This window comes from Felis catus, chromosome B1 (genome assembly GCF_018350175.1).
Source record: "Felis catus isolate Fca126 chromosome B1, F.catus_Fca126_mat1.0, whole genome shotgun sequence".
Classification (NCBI taxonomy): domain Eukaryota; kingdom Metazoa; phylum Chordata; class Mammalia; order Carnivora; family Felidae; genus Felis; species Felis catus.
In genome coordinates, this window is record NC_058371.1 from 38675851 (window position 1) to 38689218 (window position 13368).

Here is a 13368-nt window from a genome sequence, read left to right on the forward strand (position 1 = left end):
CTTCGGATTCTGTGTCTGCCTCGCTCTCTGCCCCTCCCCCACTCATGCTCCCTCTCTCTCTCTCTCTCTCTCTCTCTCTCTCTCTCTCTGTCAAAATAAATAAACATTAAAAAAAGTAAAAAAAATAATAAACCCATTTCAATGATATAAATATTTTATTAAAAATAATTTTCCAAAATAATAACATTAAATTTAATGAGAAAAGCAATAATTATTTCCATTTTTTACGTATTTCTTTCATAGTTGGATTACTAGAAGACAGCTGGATTCTCACTGCCACTTCTATATTTAATTTGTAAACAATAATATTGTTTTGGTTGATATATATTAAGAAAACCCAGGGATACCTGGGTGGCTCAGTTGGTTAAGCATCCAACTCTGGATTTTGGCTTAGGTCATGATCTCCTGGTTCATGATATTAAGCCCTGCACTGGGCTCTGTGCTGGCAGTGTAGAGCCTGCTTGAGATTCTCTCTCTCTCTCCCTCTCCCTCTCTCTCTCTCTGCCCCTCCCCTGCTCTCTCATGCTGACTCTCTCTCAAAATAAATAAATAAACCTTAAAAAAAAGAAAGAAAATCCAGCTTATTAGTTAGAAAAATAAGAAGTATTTTAATCTTTTACAGATAATTATATTCTTTTTTTTATAGGCCACCAAAATAAAACAAGGGATAGTTTCTTAAATGTTAGTTGCAATAAAGTATCAATTAACCTTTTGTATTCACATTAAAATTTGTCTTACACTTTACTTTTTCTTAAGATTTTATTTTTAAGTAATCTCTACACTCAACATGGGGCTCAAACTCATGACTCCAAGATCAAAAGTCACATGCTCCAGTGACTGAGCCAGCCAGGTGCCCCTGTCTTACACTTTAAATGGATCTTTTACCCAGGCATGATTCTGCATCATACATTGGTCATTTGCAAAATATGTTACACATTTCACTATATAATACTTTTAAAAGTTACATTTATTAAACGCCATGATTATCTTCAGAGAAGTCTTCAAGTATTGAAAAGATATCAAAGTTTTGGTGGCAGAGAGAAATATTCCAAAATTCTAATTTTTGACTGAAAGCTCAAATTGTACTGTTGGCAACAAATATAGTCAATAGTTTTCTTAAAGTATTAATAGACTCACTCTATCAATTTTTGAGAAAATGTCTGCCAATAATCATAGTTTTTCAGTTACACTTTGAAGGAAAACTGGCATTTCACAAAAAGCAACTAGTTTGTAACTCACAACTTAATTACATGTAAGGCTGTCCGAAGGAAAATCATCAGGAGAAGAAGTGCTTTATGCATATTTTCCATTTCATCACATGTGAAAATAAAAAGGAATGGCTAAAATTAACAGCACAGGAAACAACAGATGTTGACAAAGATATGGGGCAAGGGGAACCCTCTTGTACTGTTGGTGGGAATACAAATTCGTGCAGCCACTCTGGAAAAAACAGAACTACACTACAACCCATCAATTGCACTACTAGGTACTTACCCAAAGGATAAAAAAAATACTGATTTGATAGGTCACATGCACCCAGTGTTTATAGCAACATTATCAACAGCCAAATTATGGAACGAGCCCAAATGTCCACTGACTGATGAATGGATAAATAAGATGTGGTATGTATATAGAGTGGAATATTACTCAGCCATCAAAAAGAATGAAACCTTGCTGTATGCAATGGTATGGATGGAGGGTATTATGCTAAAGTGAAATAAGTCAGTCTGAGAAAGACAAATCCCGTAAGATTTCACTCATATGTGGAATTTAAGAAACAAAATAGATGAACATAAAAGAAAAAAAAGAGAGGGAGGCAAACCAAAAAACAAATTCTTAACTATAGAGAACAAACTGAGGGTTGCTGTAAGGGAGGCAGATAGAGGGATGGCCTTAGGTGATGGGGATTAAGGAGGGCACTTGTGATGAGCACTGGGTGTTATATGTAAGTGATGAATCACTAAGTTCTACTCCTGAAACCATCACTACACTATGTGTTAACTAGAATTTAAATAAAAACTTGAAACAAACAAAAAAGTTATGTACAAAAAGGTTAAAATGTAATTATTTTGTACTGCTTTATAAAGGAATTTTTAGGTGAGTTTTGTTTCTTTGAGTACATGGTAATGAAGAATATAATAACAACTTGGAAAGTTTGGTGCCACTACCTTTGTGTTAGAGGCCCTCCCTAAGGAATGTGGTGAAAACCTCAAGACTAGGAAAGGCAACCTGGCTATGTGTGTGTGTGGGTGACATTCCTCAAGACTCTGTAACATAGACCGCCCATGCAGACTGTATTTTACCATATATGGGAAAGAAAGGAGCAAAACTTGTACAAAAAGCAACCCCCCACTGCATTTGGGGCTCAGCCTTTTGGGTCTTAGCCCATTGAGCCCGTGCTGGCATCAATAAAGCTGCTTCCTAGAAAGAAAAGCCTGAGTGTCCTGACTCTCTGTGTGTGACTCACTGCTACACCTTGATTTGTGCTAAAGCCCCCTCCATTGTTTTCGTACCATCAGTGTAAATATCAATACAGTGAAAAAGGAAAATAATGCTGTACTCCTATTATAAAATAGCTTTGACCTCATTAACCTCCTGAAAGAGTCACAATAAGCCCCACTGACCACACTGTAAGAACCTCTGCTCTAGAAAGGGGTCACAAATTAGAACCTGGCTATAGAATGCTACATAATGCATTTGTAACACTAAACCAACAAGAATATAGTAACTTCCAAATCCTCACTTTAACTTGGAAAATAGGCAAAGATGTGTTCATGATAAACAACTATGCTTACGTAGCCTTCCAATGTACTTACCACAGACCCTAAACCTGACACAGTCAGAATTTTTCTGTAATGAACCAGACAGTAAATATTTCAGACAAGGCCTCATAACATCTCTGTCATACATGCTTCTTTCTTTTTGTTGTTTTTTTCTTTTTTTTCTTCAACCTTTCAAAACTTAAAAGCCATTCTAGGCTAGGCTGAACAGGCTCACAGGCCTAATTTTGTGTGTTTTTGCTCTATCCCATAGTTCTTTAACTTAGCCTGAATTATAAGTAACCATTTATTGTCTAAATCAGGACACTCTGAAGAAGGAACAGGGATAATAAAATCATTAAATATGTAATTATAATTGTTACAAAGTTTGAAAGAGTCATTGCCAATAAAAAATAAGTTGTAAACTTACAGCATACAATAAATGACAAAAATCATTATAGCAAAAATGAATAGATTTTTAAGCAAAATTGCTCAATCTCTATTTTTGTCACTTATTCTACCTAACTTACAATATCCCATTTCCTACTACCAACTAGCTAAGTGGCAGCCTCGCAGATTCATGTTCACTATCACTCAAAGGCAGTTCCAGCCACTGCACACCAAGTAGCTCCTAAGGGCTGTGCAGTCCCAGACCTCTCTAACCACTGACAGACCTGAGGGAATTCAATGCCCCTTACAACTCCTCTCCAAGCTCCCTTATCAGCAAGTCTTCCACATGCTGTCCTTGAAAGTCAGTGATATGGGGAGGGATAAAGAGAGAGGTTATCCCACTTTGTCTTTTAGACTCAACTATGTGAAAATGATGAGGGAGCATAAGGCAAACTGACAGGCCCAAATACTCCCTACTCCCAGGTGGGGTATGTTTACTATTCCTTAGGCACTCCTGGCTGCCCAAGAACAAAGGAAAAGGGGAAAAGTAAATGGTTAACTGATAGAGATCACAGTCATGCAGGACATGGGTCTCCATCAATTTACAAATATCTTAGTAAATTACAAGAAAAAGTCAGTCTTATCAACAGCCTAATCTCCAGAAACCTATAGATTCACTCAGTTTCCTGGAGCCCCAACATCACCTCTCCATAGTGATGTGGGAAACAAAGGCAGAAGGAAATGGCAGATAAAATTAAATTTCCTTATAACCTGAAGCCCACTGACAACTACTTGAGGCTAGCAGAGTAAAACATTTCTCCAGGAGCTCCCAACGTCTTATTGTTAATGCTTTGTTGAGGGAAAAACAACCTTAGCTTGCCAATAGCGAGGCCTCCAGTACCCTGTGAGGCTTCTTTAATATGAAAAGCTCTTGGAAACTTCCACTTGATTTTTACCTTCCCTCAACTCCCAAGTATATAACCAGTCTGTCCTCATGGTCCCCGGAAGCTCTTCCTGCCCAGGGGTCCTGTCCCTTACTTTAATTAAATTACCTTTTTTGCACCAAAGACGTCTTCAAGAATTCTTTCTTGGCCATCAGTTATGAACCCCACAAACCCCACCATCACCCCAAAAACTCATCAAAAATTCTGTTCAATGCACATTTCAACTTCACACATTCCAGAGGAAACTGCAGAGAAGCTACAAGTACCAAGCGGAAGCTTATCAAACCCAGACTGACTTCATTTTTTAAAGTCAAACTAAAATGTTAAACCACAGTCAATGCCAGGACAACACACAAACTGGAATTGCTCTAGGCAAACTAAGATGTTTGATAATGCTTCTTTAAACAATTAGCCACCTTAAACAGTTTTCCAACAGAAGTAGATGCCAATTAAAATAAACTGCTACATTATGATGAAATCCTCATGCAAGTACATTTAAGTATTTTTTCATCCTAAACCTTCCTCTACAGAGTTACCACCCACTTTTATAAAATTTATCCTATCAGAAAGCTGAATGTTTAATTATATACAGCAAATCTATAATCAGTAAACTCATATTAGAAAATTCTTTTAAAGGGCAACTTACATTTTGTGTTTTCCCACATAAGTGGTAGAAATGTAAAATATTTATTCTAAGAACTGTTTTAGTTTCAATCAAGTAATTTTTGTATAATTATAAAAGAAAATCCCTGGAGTTGTGTTCTCATGCATTCTCTTACTCTATATATTAGCTATCACGTGAAAAAAAGAAACAAGTGTCAAAGAATTTTCTTTTCAATTAAACTGCTACTTATTCTTTTCCATGACAAATTCATGGCATATATTTAATCACTCTATGTAAAGAGTATAATTATACTACATGTACAGTACTACAAAGATTTTCTTCAGATATAAGAGACTTATCCCAATGAACATATATTTTTTAAAATGTAGTGGTCAAAGTCATTCCTATTTCTTATTTTTCATTCCTCATGTTTGCTTCCTCTTTCTGCTCTCTTGCCTGTCCCAGTCTATTTCACCTCATTTTCCCCACATTCACAAAAGGAGGTAATTTTCGAATCTGTACAAATCAGACTTTTCTGGATCTTCTTGAAAAAACCTTTAGTAAAAAAGAAATGAGGAATAAAGTGAAGATAAATACCTCCATTCCTAGGTGGTTTCATTCTGCCCCATTTCACAATTTATGAGATTATTTGAACAAGAACAGAGACTGTTTCTTTTAAGTCAGAAGCCTAGCAATACAATGGCAATACATACTCACCAGCAATCAGACAGACACCAAAAAGAACCCATCCCAGAGCCTAGCATGCCTGGGCCATACTTAATCTTATAAGCCCCTTCCCAGCACTCTTTGCTCCACAATTCCAGTGTCTGCTGGTCCACTAGGGCTTCTAAGGAACTAGCTCCCTATGAGGTCATATTATTATGACCTCATCTTCTTGGCAGAGTGCTTGCTGTTGGGGTTTGTGTAATGATTTTACAACCCCAATAAAAACAGGAACCAGAACACAGGGGCCACTGTATATCAAGAGCAGAAACAACAATGGCAGCCCAGCCTTGTTCATACTTGATAAAGCAAACTGGATGATGCCTCTCAGCAGGAATAACACCCCATTTTTTTTTCCTAGAATAAAGAAGACATTGTCCATCTAGTCTGTTGAATATTAGATGCTTTCAGTAGTTTGAATTTTCCTTTTCTTGCTAGCTTCTTTTTTCTTCTTGATTAAGTAACTTTATAATCTCATAAGGTGAAATCCCTAATAGTCACTTAAATGTAGAAAAAACTTCCCCAAAGGTTCTCACTGTGTTCTAGAAAATGCTTCACTGGGGCCTGCACCTCATACCTCCAAACAAATGTGGTATCATCAAAAGAATGATCAGATCATTGAATCTGATCACCAGGCATTCTCATAACCTTTTTATCATACTATGATTGCCACATTTCCTAAAAAAAAAAAAAAAAAAAAAAAAAAAAAAAAAAAAAAAAAAAAAAAAAAAAAAAAAAAAAAAAAAAAAAAAAAAACAAAACACACTTAAATCTGATTTTCATAAAACAAAAAAATAGTTTTTTAGTGTATCTCAAATACTGCATGGGACATACAGGGACATCACAGGGGACCTAAAAAAATCATTGAATGTTTATCTGAAATTCAAATTTAACTGGCCATCCTATATTTTACCTAGATTTACCTAGTAATGCTATCTTCTAAAATGTTTGTTCTAAAATTATTTGAAGACTTCCAATAATGGTGTTCTCTGTCAACTGGTAGTGTGTTTCACAATCAGATTCCTTATGAGAATATTTTGACTTACTTATGTGATTTAATTTTTATTCTTACTATTGTTCTACAGTTTCATCAAGACCTTCTCTCAGTTGCCTATGATCTACTGATCTTCTCTACTCTAAATGCAAAAGGAAAACCCTCTTTTCTCTGCATACTTTACCAGCCTGCATACTGCCACCAAAGCTGTAATAATATGTCTCCTTTATAAAAATCCTACACAAGGTAAAAATCTATATTCTGTAGCATGTCAGATTGTTGGGAAAATAAATAAAGTTATGCACCATAAGATGGTTGACGGGACTAACATAAGCTCTAGTCTCTAGCTTAAAGACTCCTCTTCCAGGTTCTTCTTCCTACCCTGTTTGCCCTGTGTGCCAAATTACTACTAATGCATAATGCGGAAGTAACAAATGATAAATTGTCCCCCATTTTTGTGTTTGGGACTTAGACCTCTGGAGAGGGATCTCCTCTGAGCCTGCTGGTGTAAAATAAAACTCTGATTCACCAAGATCTCCAAGTGCTGCTTGATTTTTCTGCCAGCAATCCAGCCTGGTTCCATAACAAGATAAGAACACTCACAAGCTGACCCCCAACTGCTTATTTAGATTTATGATCTACCATTTTCTTCATGCTTGGGCCACACAGGAATATTAGCTGTGCCTTCTTGTTATCCTACCCTAAAATTCTGGGGTGCTCCATTCTGCAAATTCTTACTGATTCTACAAGAGCCCAGGTGAAATAACTTTTTCAAGAATCCTACTCCAACTCACCCCTGCCGCAGTCTCAGCCTGATAAATTACCTTTATTCTAGCTCTGCTTTTAAAAGTCCCATCTCTCTCACCTACTACAATCTTGAATTTCACTTTGTATCCCATCACAAGAATAGGTTGAAGTTATTCAATAGCCATCTGTTAGAAGGATCCAAGAATTGAGCAACTACCTGTGCCCACTGCCCCCACTATCCTCTATGCTATACTATCAATGACATGTAGCACTAACTTTCTAACTCATTATGACTAATCCTGAAATGTTCTAGAGGCACTGATGTCAGCAGAGGGTACCAGTTATGTTGCCTGATTTCATATTTACTTTGAATTTAAATTTTTAAAAATTCTTTAAACTTTTATTGAATATAACTAGGATTAAAAAACTAAACTAGGCTAAGGTGTCAAAGCATTTCCTGCCTCCATTTATAAAGTATACCTAGGGAATTGTGCATAGAAAACAACAACAAACAGCCACCTAGTTCAAATTTTATACTATATAAGCTGGGTAAAGGCCAGTCAGAAGAATCCCAAAGAAAGGAAAGAAATGACTCCAGTAGCAAGCAGAATGAAAGGGCCAGAGGGAGCAATACGACCCTGGCACCATTCTTCAGGCTGAAAATACAGATGGCAAAGGCCTGGAACCAACAAACTCAGGAAAGCTGGTACAAATGCAGAGCTTTCCTGGCCAGAATGAACGTCAGTCAAAAAGAGTTCTAAGTAAGTCATAAGCAAGGTACACATAAAATCCTGAAGTCTAAATTGCCTTTAAGAAAGAAAAGGAGGGGTGCCTGCATGGCTCAGTCAGTTGAGCATCCGACTTCAGCTTAGGTCTTGATCTCACAGTTTCTGGGTTCCAGCCCTGCATCAGGCTCTGTGCTGACAGCTTGGAGACTGGAGCCTGCTTTGGATTCTGGGTCTCTCTCTCTGCTCCTCCCCTGCTCGTGTTCTGTCTCTCTCTGTCTCTCAAAAATAAATGTTAAAGGAAAGGAAAGGAAAGGAAAGGAAAGGAAAGGAAAGGAAAGGAAAGGAAAGGAATTCTTCTTGGCCATCATCATGCAGGACATTTATTTTTCAGGCACTGCAGAGGTAGCACATGATCTAATCTTGGAGGAAATGTAAATGAGAAATTATTCAGAACAGCTACAACACCTCCATGGTACACACTCACCTTGCAGCATCTAACACTGATTAAGCACTTACTTTGTGCCAGCCACTGTCTAGTAATCCTAGAAACCATCTCTAATCCTCAATAACCTTATAAAGTAGGCAGTAGTACACCCATTTTACAGATGGAAACTGAGGCACAGACTTGGACACGAACAATAGTACTCCAGTACCCAAGTACTTTATATCCTTTACTACTATAATTTTGCTACTGTTAGGAATTTTCTGGTTTGTTTTTGCTGATTCAACAAATATGGTAGAAAACCCCAGGGGAGATAAAAATAAACAAACATAATAAATGAAAAAAATTACATATATATATATATATATATATATATATATATATATATATAGTATGCTAGAAGGTAATAATTGCTATGGAAAAATAATAGAACAAAGAAAGAGAGATGAAAAATCTTAGTTTGAGGAAAGGGGTAGATAATAGATATAGTTATAGATACAGATAGATACAGATATAGATATAGATATAGATATATTTAAGTTTATTTATTTATTTTGAGAGAGAGGGGAGGAGGATGGCAGAGAGAGAGAGAGAGAGAGAGAGAGAGAGAGAGAGAGAGAGAATCCCAAGCATGCTGTGTGCTGTCAGCGAGGAGCCAGACATGGGGCTCCAACTCACAAACTATGATATCATGACCTGAGCTGAAATCAAGAGTTGGATAATAGACTGAGCCACCCAAGCACCCATTTTTATTCATAAGGTGGTCATGGGAAGTGTGAGCAAATTGAAGGGTGGAGGTGCCATCAATTAACATAGGGAAGACCAAAGTTGGCACAGGTTTAAGAGAAAGAAGTTCCACATGAGGGAAGGGAAACAAAAATAATATAAAAACAGGGAGGGGAACAAAACAGAAGAGACTCATAAATATGGAGAACAAACTGAGGGTTACTGGAGGGGTTGTAGGAGGGGGGGATGGGCTAAATGGGTAAGGGGCACTAAGGAATCTACTCCTGAAATCATTGTTGCACTATATGCTAATTTGGATGTAAATTTTAAAAAAATAAATGAAATTTAAAAAAAAAGAGGAAGAAGTTCCATTTTAGACATATTAACTTTGAGGTCTCCATTAGATATCCAAGGAGATATGGGAATATGGTATATGTAATACTTTCACAAAAGACATGTACCTGGGCCCTACTCCAGGGAATTTTCAGACTGTTGGCCTGAGGGGGGGCTTAGCATTTTCTTTTTAAGCTCCAAGATGATTCTGATGTGATATCAGGATTTTTAGCCACCACTGTAACCCATGAAAAAGCACTATAGGTCTGAAGAGGGGAAATGGAGAGATGTGGATTTTGATCAGATCAATTTTCTTTGTAACATGGGGGAATAACTGTAGGGAGACAAAACTGAAGGCAGAGAGACCAGCTAGGAAAGTTATCAAAATACTCTGGCTAAGAGACAAGAACCTGAAATTGAAAGATAATTCATACAAATATTAAAAAACACCTGCTCTGAATGAGATTTAGAAAGTAAAATGAAAGAACATAATAGTGATTTGGAATGTGTATGGAGTTGTGTTCAGAGAGCAGAAGGCTAACTCTGCTTAGAACCTGAGCAGAATATGTTGGCCACCAACCAAGATAACAAATACAAGAGGAAGAAGAGGTAATGTGTGCAAGAGCGCACACACACATGCACATGCAGAAACAAGAGACAGAAAGAGAAAAGAGCGTTGAGTTTGGTTTGAAGATGCAGTAATATAAGGTGTCTATAGGACATCCAGGCAGACCTATCTAGTAGCCACGGCAATCATCCATTACCTGTGGGAACTCAATACAGGCATAGCAGTTACCTCCATCAATGTGGATGGGGTCACCTGGTGAAAGGCTGTAATATCTCATCTGACCAAAAAACCCAGAAATGTGCCAACAAAGAAATATGTCTAACAGTGTATTCATTTGAGCACAATTCCACTACAGCAAAAGAATTAAGAGGTCTCCTTTCATTTATTAATGAGATTCTACATGCAAGTGCTTAGTTTGCCAGTCAGTAACAATTATTTATTTAGAAGATGCTAAAAGCAAGTATTTGCCAAAATCTCCAGTTAGTTAGATGGCCGAGGTTCAAACAATGGTTCTATCACTCACCAGAGTTGATAGTAAACTCATGATTCTCTGTGAGCCTCAGTTTTTTCATCTATGAAATGGAGATTAACAATACCAACTCCCCAAGGTGTTGTGAAGATTAAATGAGTAGATGCATGGTTGGCACAGAGTAAACCATAAATGTTAGCTGCCATCACCAGAGCATCACTACTTCTCCCTACATCCTTAAGATTATTATTTAGTTATTTGGATGATCACATGAGATAATTACATCAGGCAGTATTTTATTAAATGTAAACTGCTATTTGTATTGTATATAAATGTTCATTAGCTCTGAGTAGAAATTAATCCTTGACATCTCTAAAGAAAACTCCCTCAAATTTTTGACATTTACATAGAATACATCTCTCTAGATGGGACTGCATTTTACTTATAAATGACTTCAGGAACTTTATAAGAGAACCATAAACAAAATCTAACTATAGAAACTCCTAATGGCTATTTCTCTGTTCAGCATGGAGAACATAATTCAGTTTCTAAAACTGAAGAATTGTAATAAGTGTCACCAAGAGGTTCTGCCTCCTTAGGATACTTTTTAAACTTCATTCATTTCACTCAGTCCTGCATTCAGTATTCCATACAAGGGCCCCAACATGCAAGGCAGTGGTACAGAAACTGATCAAATTTACCAATTTGCTTTTTTACAATAAATAATTGAAACCTTTACTATTCTGGAGCCTTGAACTCCTCTGGGGGAATGATCCAGATGGTGCAGGTTTATTTTGTTGGGTTTTTTTGGTTTGTTTTTTGCTTTTTTTTTTTTTTTTTTTTTGCTTTTTGCCTTCATGCCTTTTGAGATTTTGCTTTGTTTTGATTTTCCATATTAAACTGCAGCTTTTCTGGGTCAGCTCTCAAATGAGAATGTAATTTTGCAGAAATATTAACAAGTCAATTTTAATACAACTACATCATAAAAAATTGAGGTGAATCATGTGCAAATCAACTATTACTAGATGTCTAGCTTGATAAGGAGAAAAAATGATGTAAAAACATTTACATGTTCAGTATTTGCACAGAATCTTCAGTGAATGAATCCATGAATCCCAATTCCAGTGGACAAGAAAGAAGAGTGAATCATTCACAGATGGACTAACTTGTTTTCCTAGAATGCTATTAAAATGTCACTGTATATTCTAGGTGTACATCTTTGATGAGATACAGCTTTTGGCTATGTTACTTCACTGCCATGATACGGCATTAAAAATCTCTAATGACACCATATCACTCTCTATCCTGACAAAAGGAAATAAAAGGAGCAACTGTATTCCACATCCCTGTAAAATCCATAAGTAGACAGTCTGAAGTTGACCATATCCTTTAATGACTGTGATTATGCACTGCACATTCTGCTGGAAACTGGATGGTGTGAATTTAGACAAAACACTCATATCTCTACATAGAAAACACTAGCTTATCCCCCATGCCAAGATATTACATCCCTTCTTGTTTCTCCACATTCAAATTCTCTAACTTAAAAAATGTTCACTTAAAGGAAGGCAATAACACTCTAAAGAAAGGAATGTATACATACATCAATAAACTCATCGTAACATACCCCCCTTTGAGTGAAGAGGAAGGAGGTACTACTTGGTAACGTGACATTTGAGAAAGAAAGACATGTAAAACTAAACTGCCAGAGCCCAGTAACCTCACTCTTGGGATTTAGCATCCTTATTGCCTAATGCAATACAATTATAAGCAAGAAAGTTTAATTTAATACCCTTAGGGAGATTATTTACAAAAACAGAGAATGAGGTCAAATCTATCCTTCCAAAGAAAATTTATAAAAGGGAATGTCAAATTTTTGAAAGCCAAAACTTACTTGGACTAGCAAATGTTTGCTTTTTCTCTCTGAAATCACTACCAACTAAAAAGAGAAAGACAACAGACAAATACTACTCACATACAATTCCATACAACAAGAAAACTAATGATAGTGACTGATTTTGTGTAGGCTTATAATAATATTATTCCTTAGTGCTTCCCTCTATAGAGGCCCATTCAATGATACAATCTATTAAACAAAATAAGCCATTTCAAAAGCAAAATTCCCGAATAATCATTTGAAAACTCAAGACATTCTTTATTGTTAGTTCAATCATAATTATGTAATTTTTAAAAATTTTACCTGATACTTGAAAATCAGTTTTCTATCACTATGGTTATATTATTGAGGAAAAGTTATGATTAAAAAATAATGTTTTTAAAGTGCCATATTCTGCTCCTTCATACCACAGAGGGGGAAAAGTGCTCAATTCTAATTTAAAAATATGAAGCACTGACTAAAACTAAAAGGCAACTGACAGAATGGGAGAAGACATTTGCAAATGACATATCAGATAAAGGGTTAGTATCAAAATCTATAAAGAATTAACCAAATTAAACACCCAAAAATCAAATAATCCGGTGAAGAAATGGCCAGAAGACATGAATGGACACTTTTCCAAAGAAGACATCCAGATGGCCAAAAGACACATGAAAAGATCCTCAACATCACTCATCATCAGGGAAATACAAATCAAAACCACATTGAGATACCACCTCACGCCAGTGTGGCTAAAATTAACAACTCAGGAAACAACAAATGTTGGCGAGGATGTGGAGAAATGGGAACCCTCTTGCACTGTTGGTGGGAATGCAAACAAGTGCGACCACTCTGGAAAACAGTGTGGAGGTTCCTCAAAAAATTAAAAATGGAATTACCCTACGACCCAGCAATAGCACTACTAGGAATTTATCCAAAGGATACAGGAGTGATGATTCATAGGGGCACATGTACCCCAATGTTTATAACAGTGCTATCAACAATAGCCAAATTACAGAAAGAGCCCAAATGTCCATCACTGATGAATGGATAAAAAAGATGTGG

The 13368-nt window shown here is 36.5% G+C and overlaps 1 protein-coding gene across 25 annotated transcripts in view; it reads right to left on the reverse strand.

Annotated features, from left to right (window-relative positions):
* PSD3 (pleckstrin and Sec7 domain containing 3) overlaps positions 1–13368 on the reverse strand; it is a 785560-nt gene that overhangs the window by 365504 nt on the left and 406688 nt on the right. The window contains exon 1 of one of the 25 annotated variants that reach the window (XM_023252541.2): positions 5415–5966. The exons of the other annotated variants lie outside the window; for them this stretch is intronic. Within the exon in view, the coding sequence (XP_023108309.1) occupies positions 5415–5461 (47 nt within the window). The 5' untranslated portion in view covers positions 5462–5966. Of the gene's footprint in view, positions 1–5414; positions 5967–13368 lie in introns of those variants that run through there. 25 annotated transcript variants of the gene reach the window in all.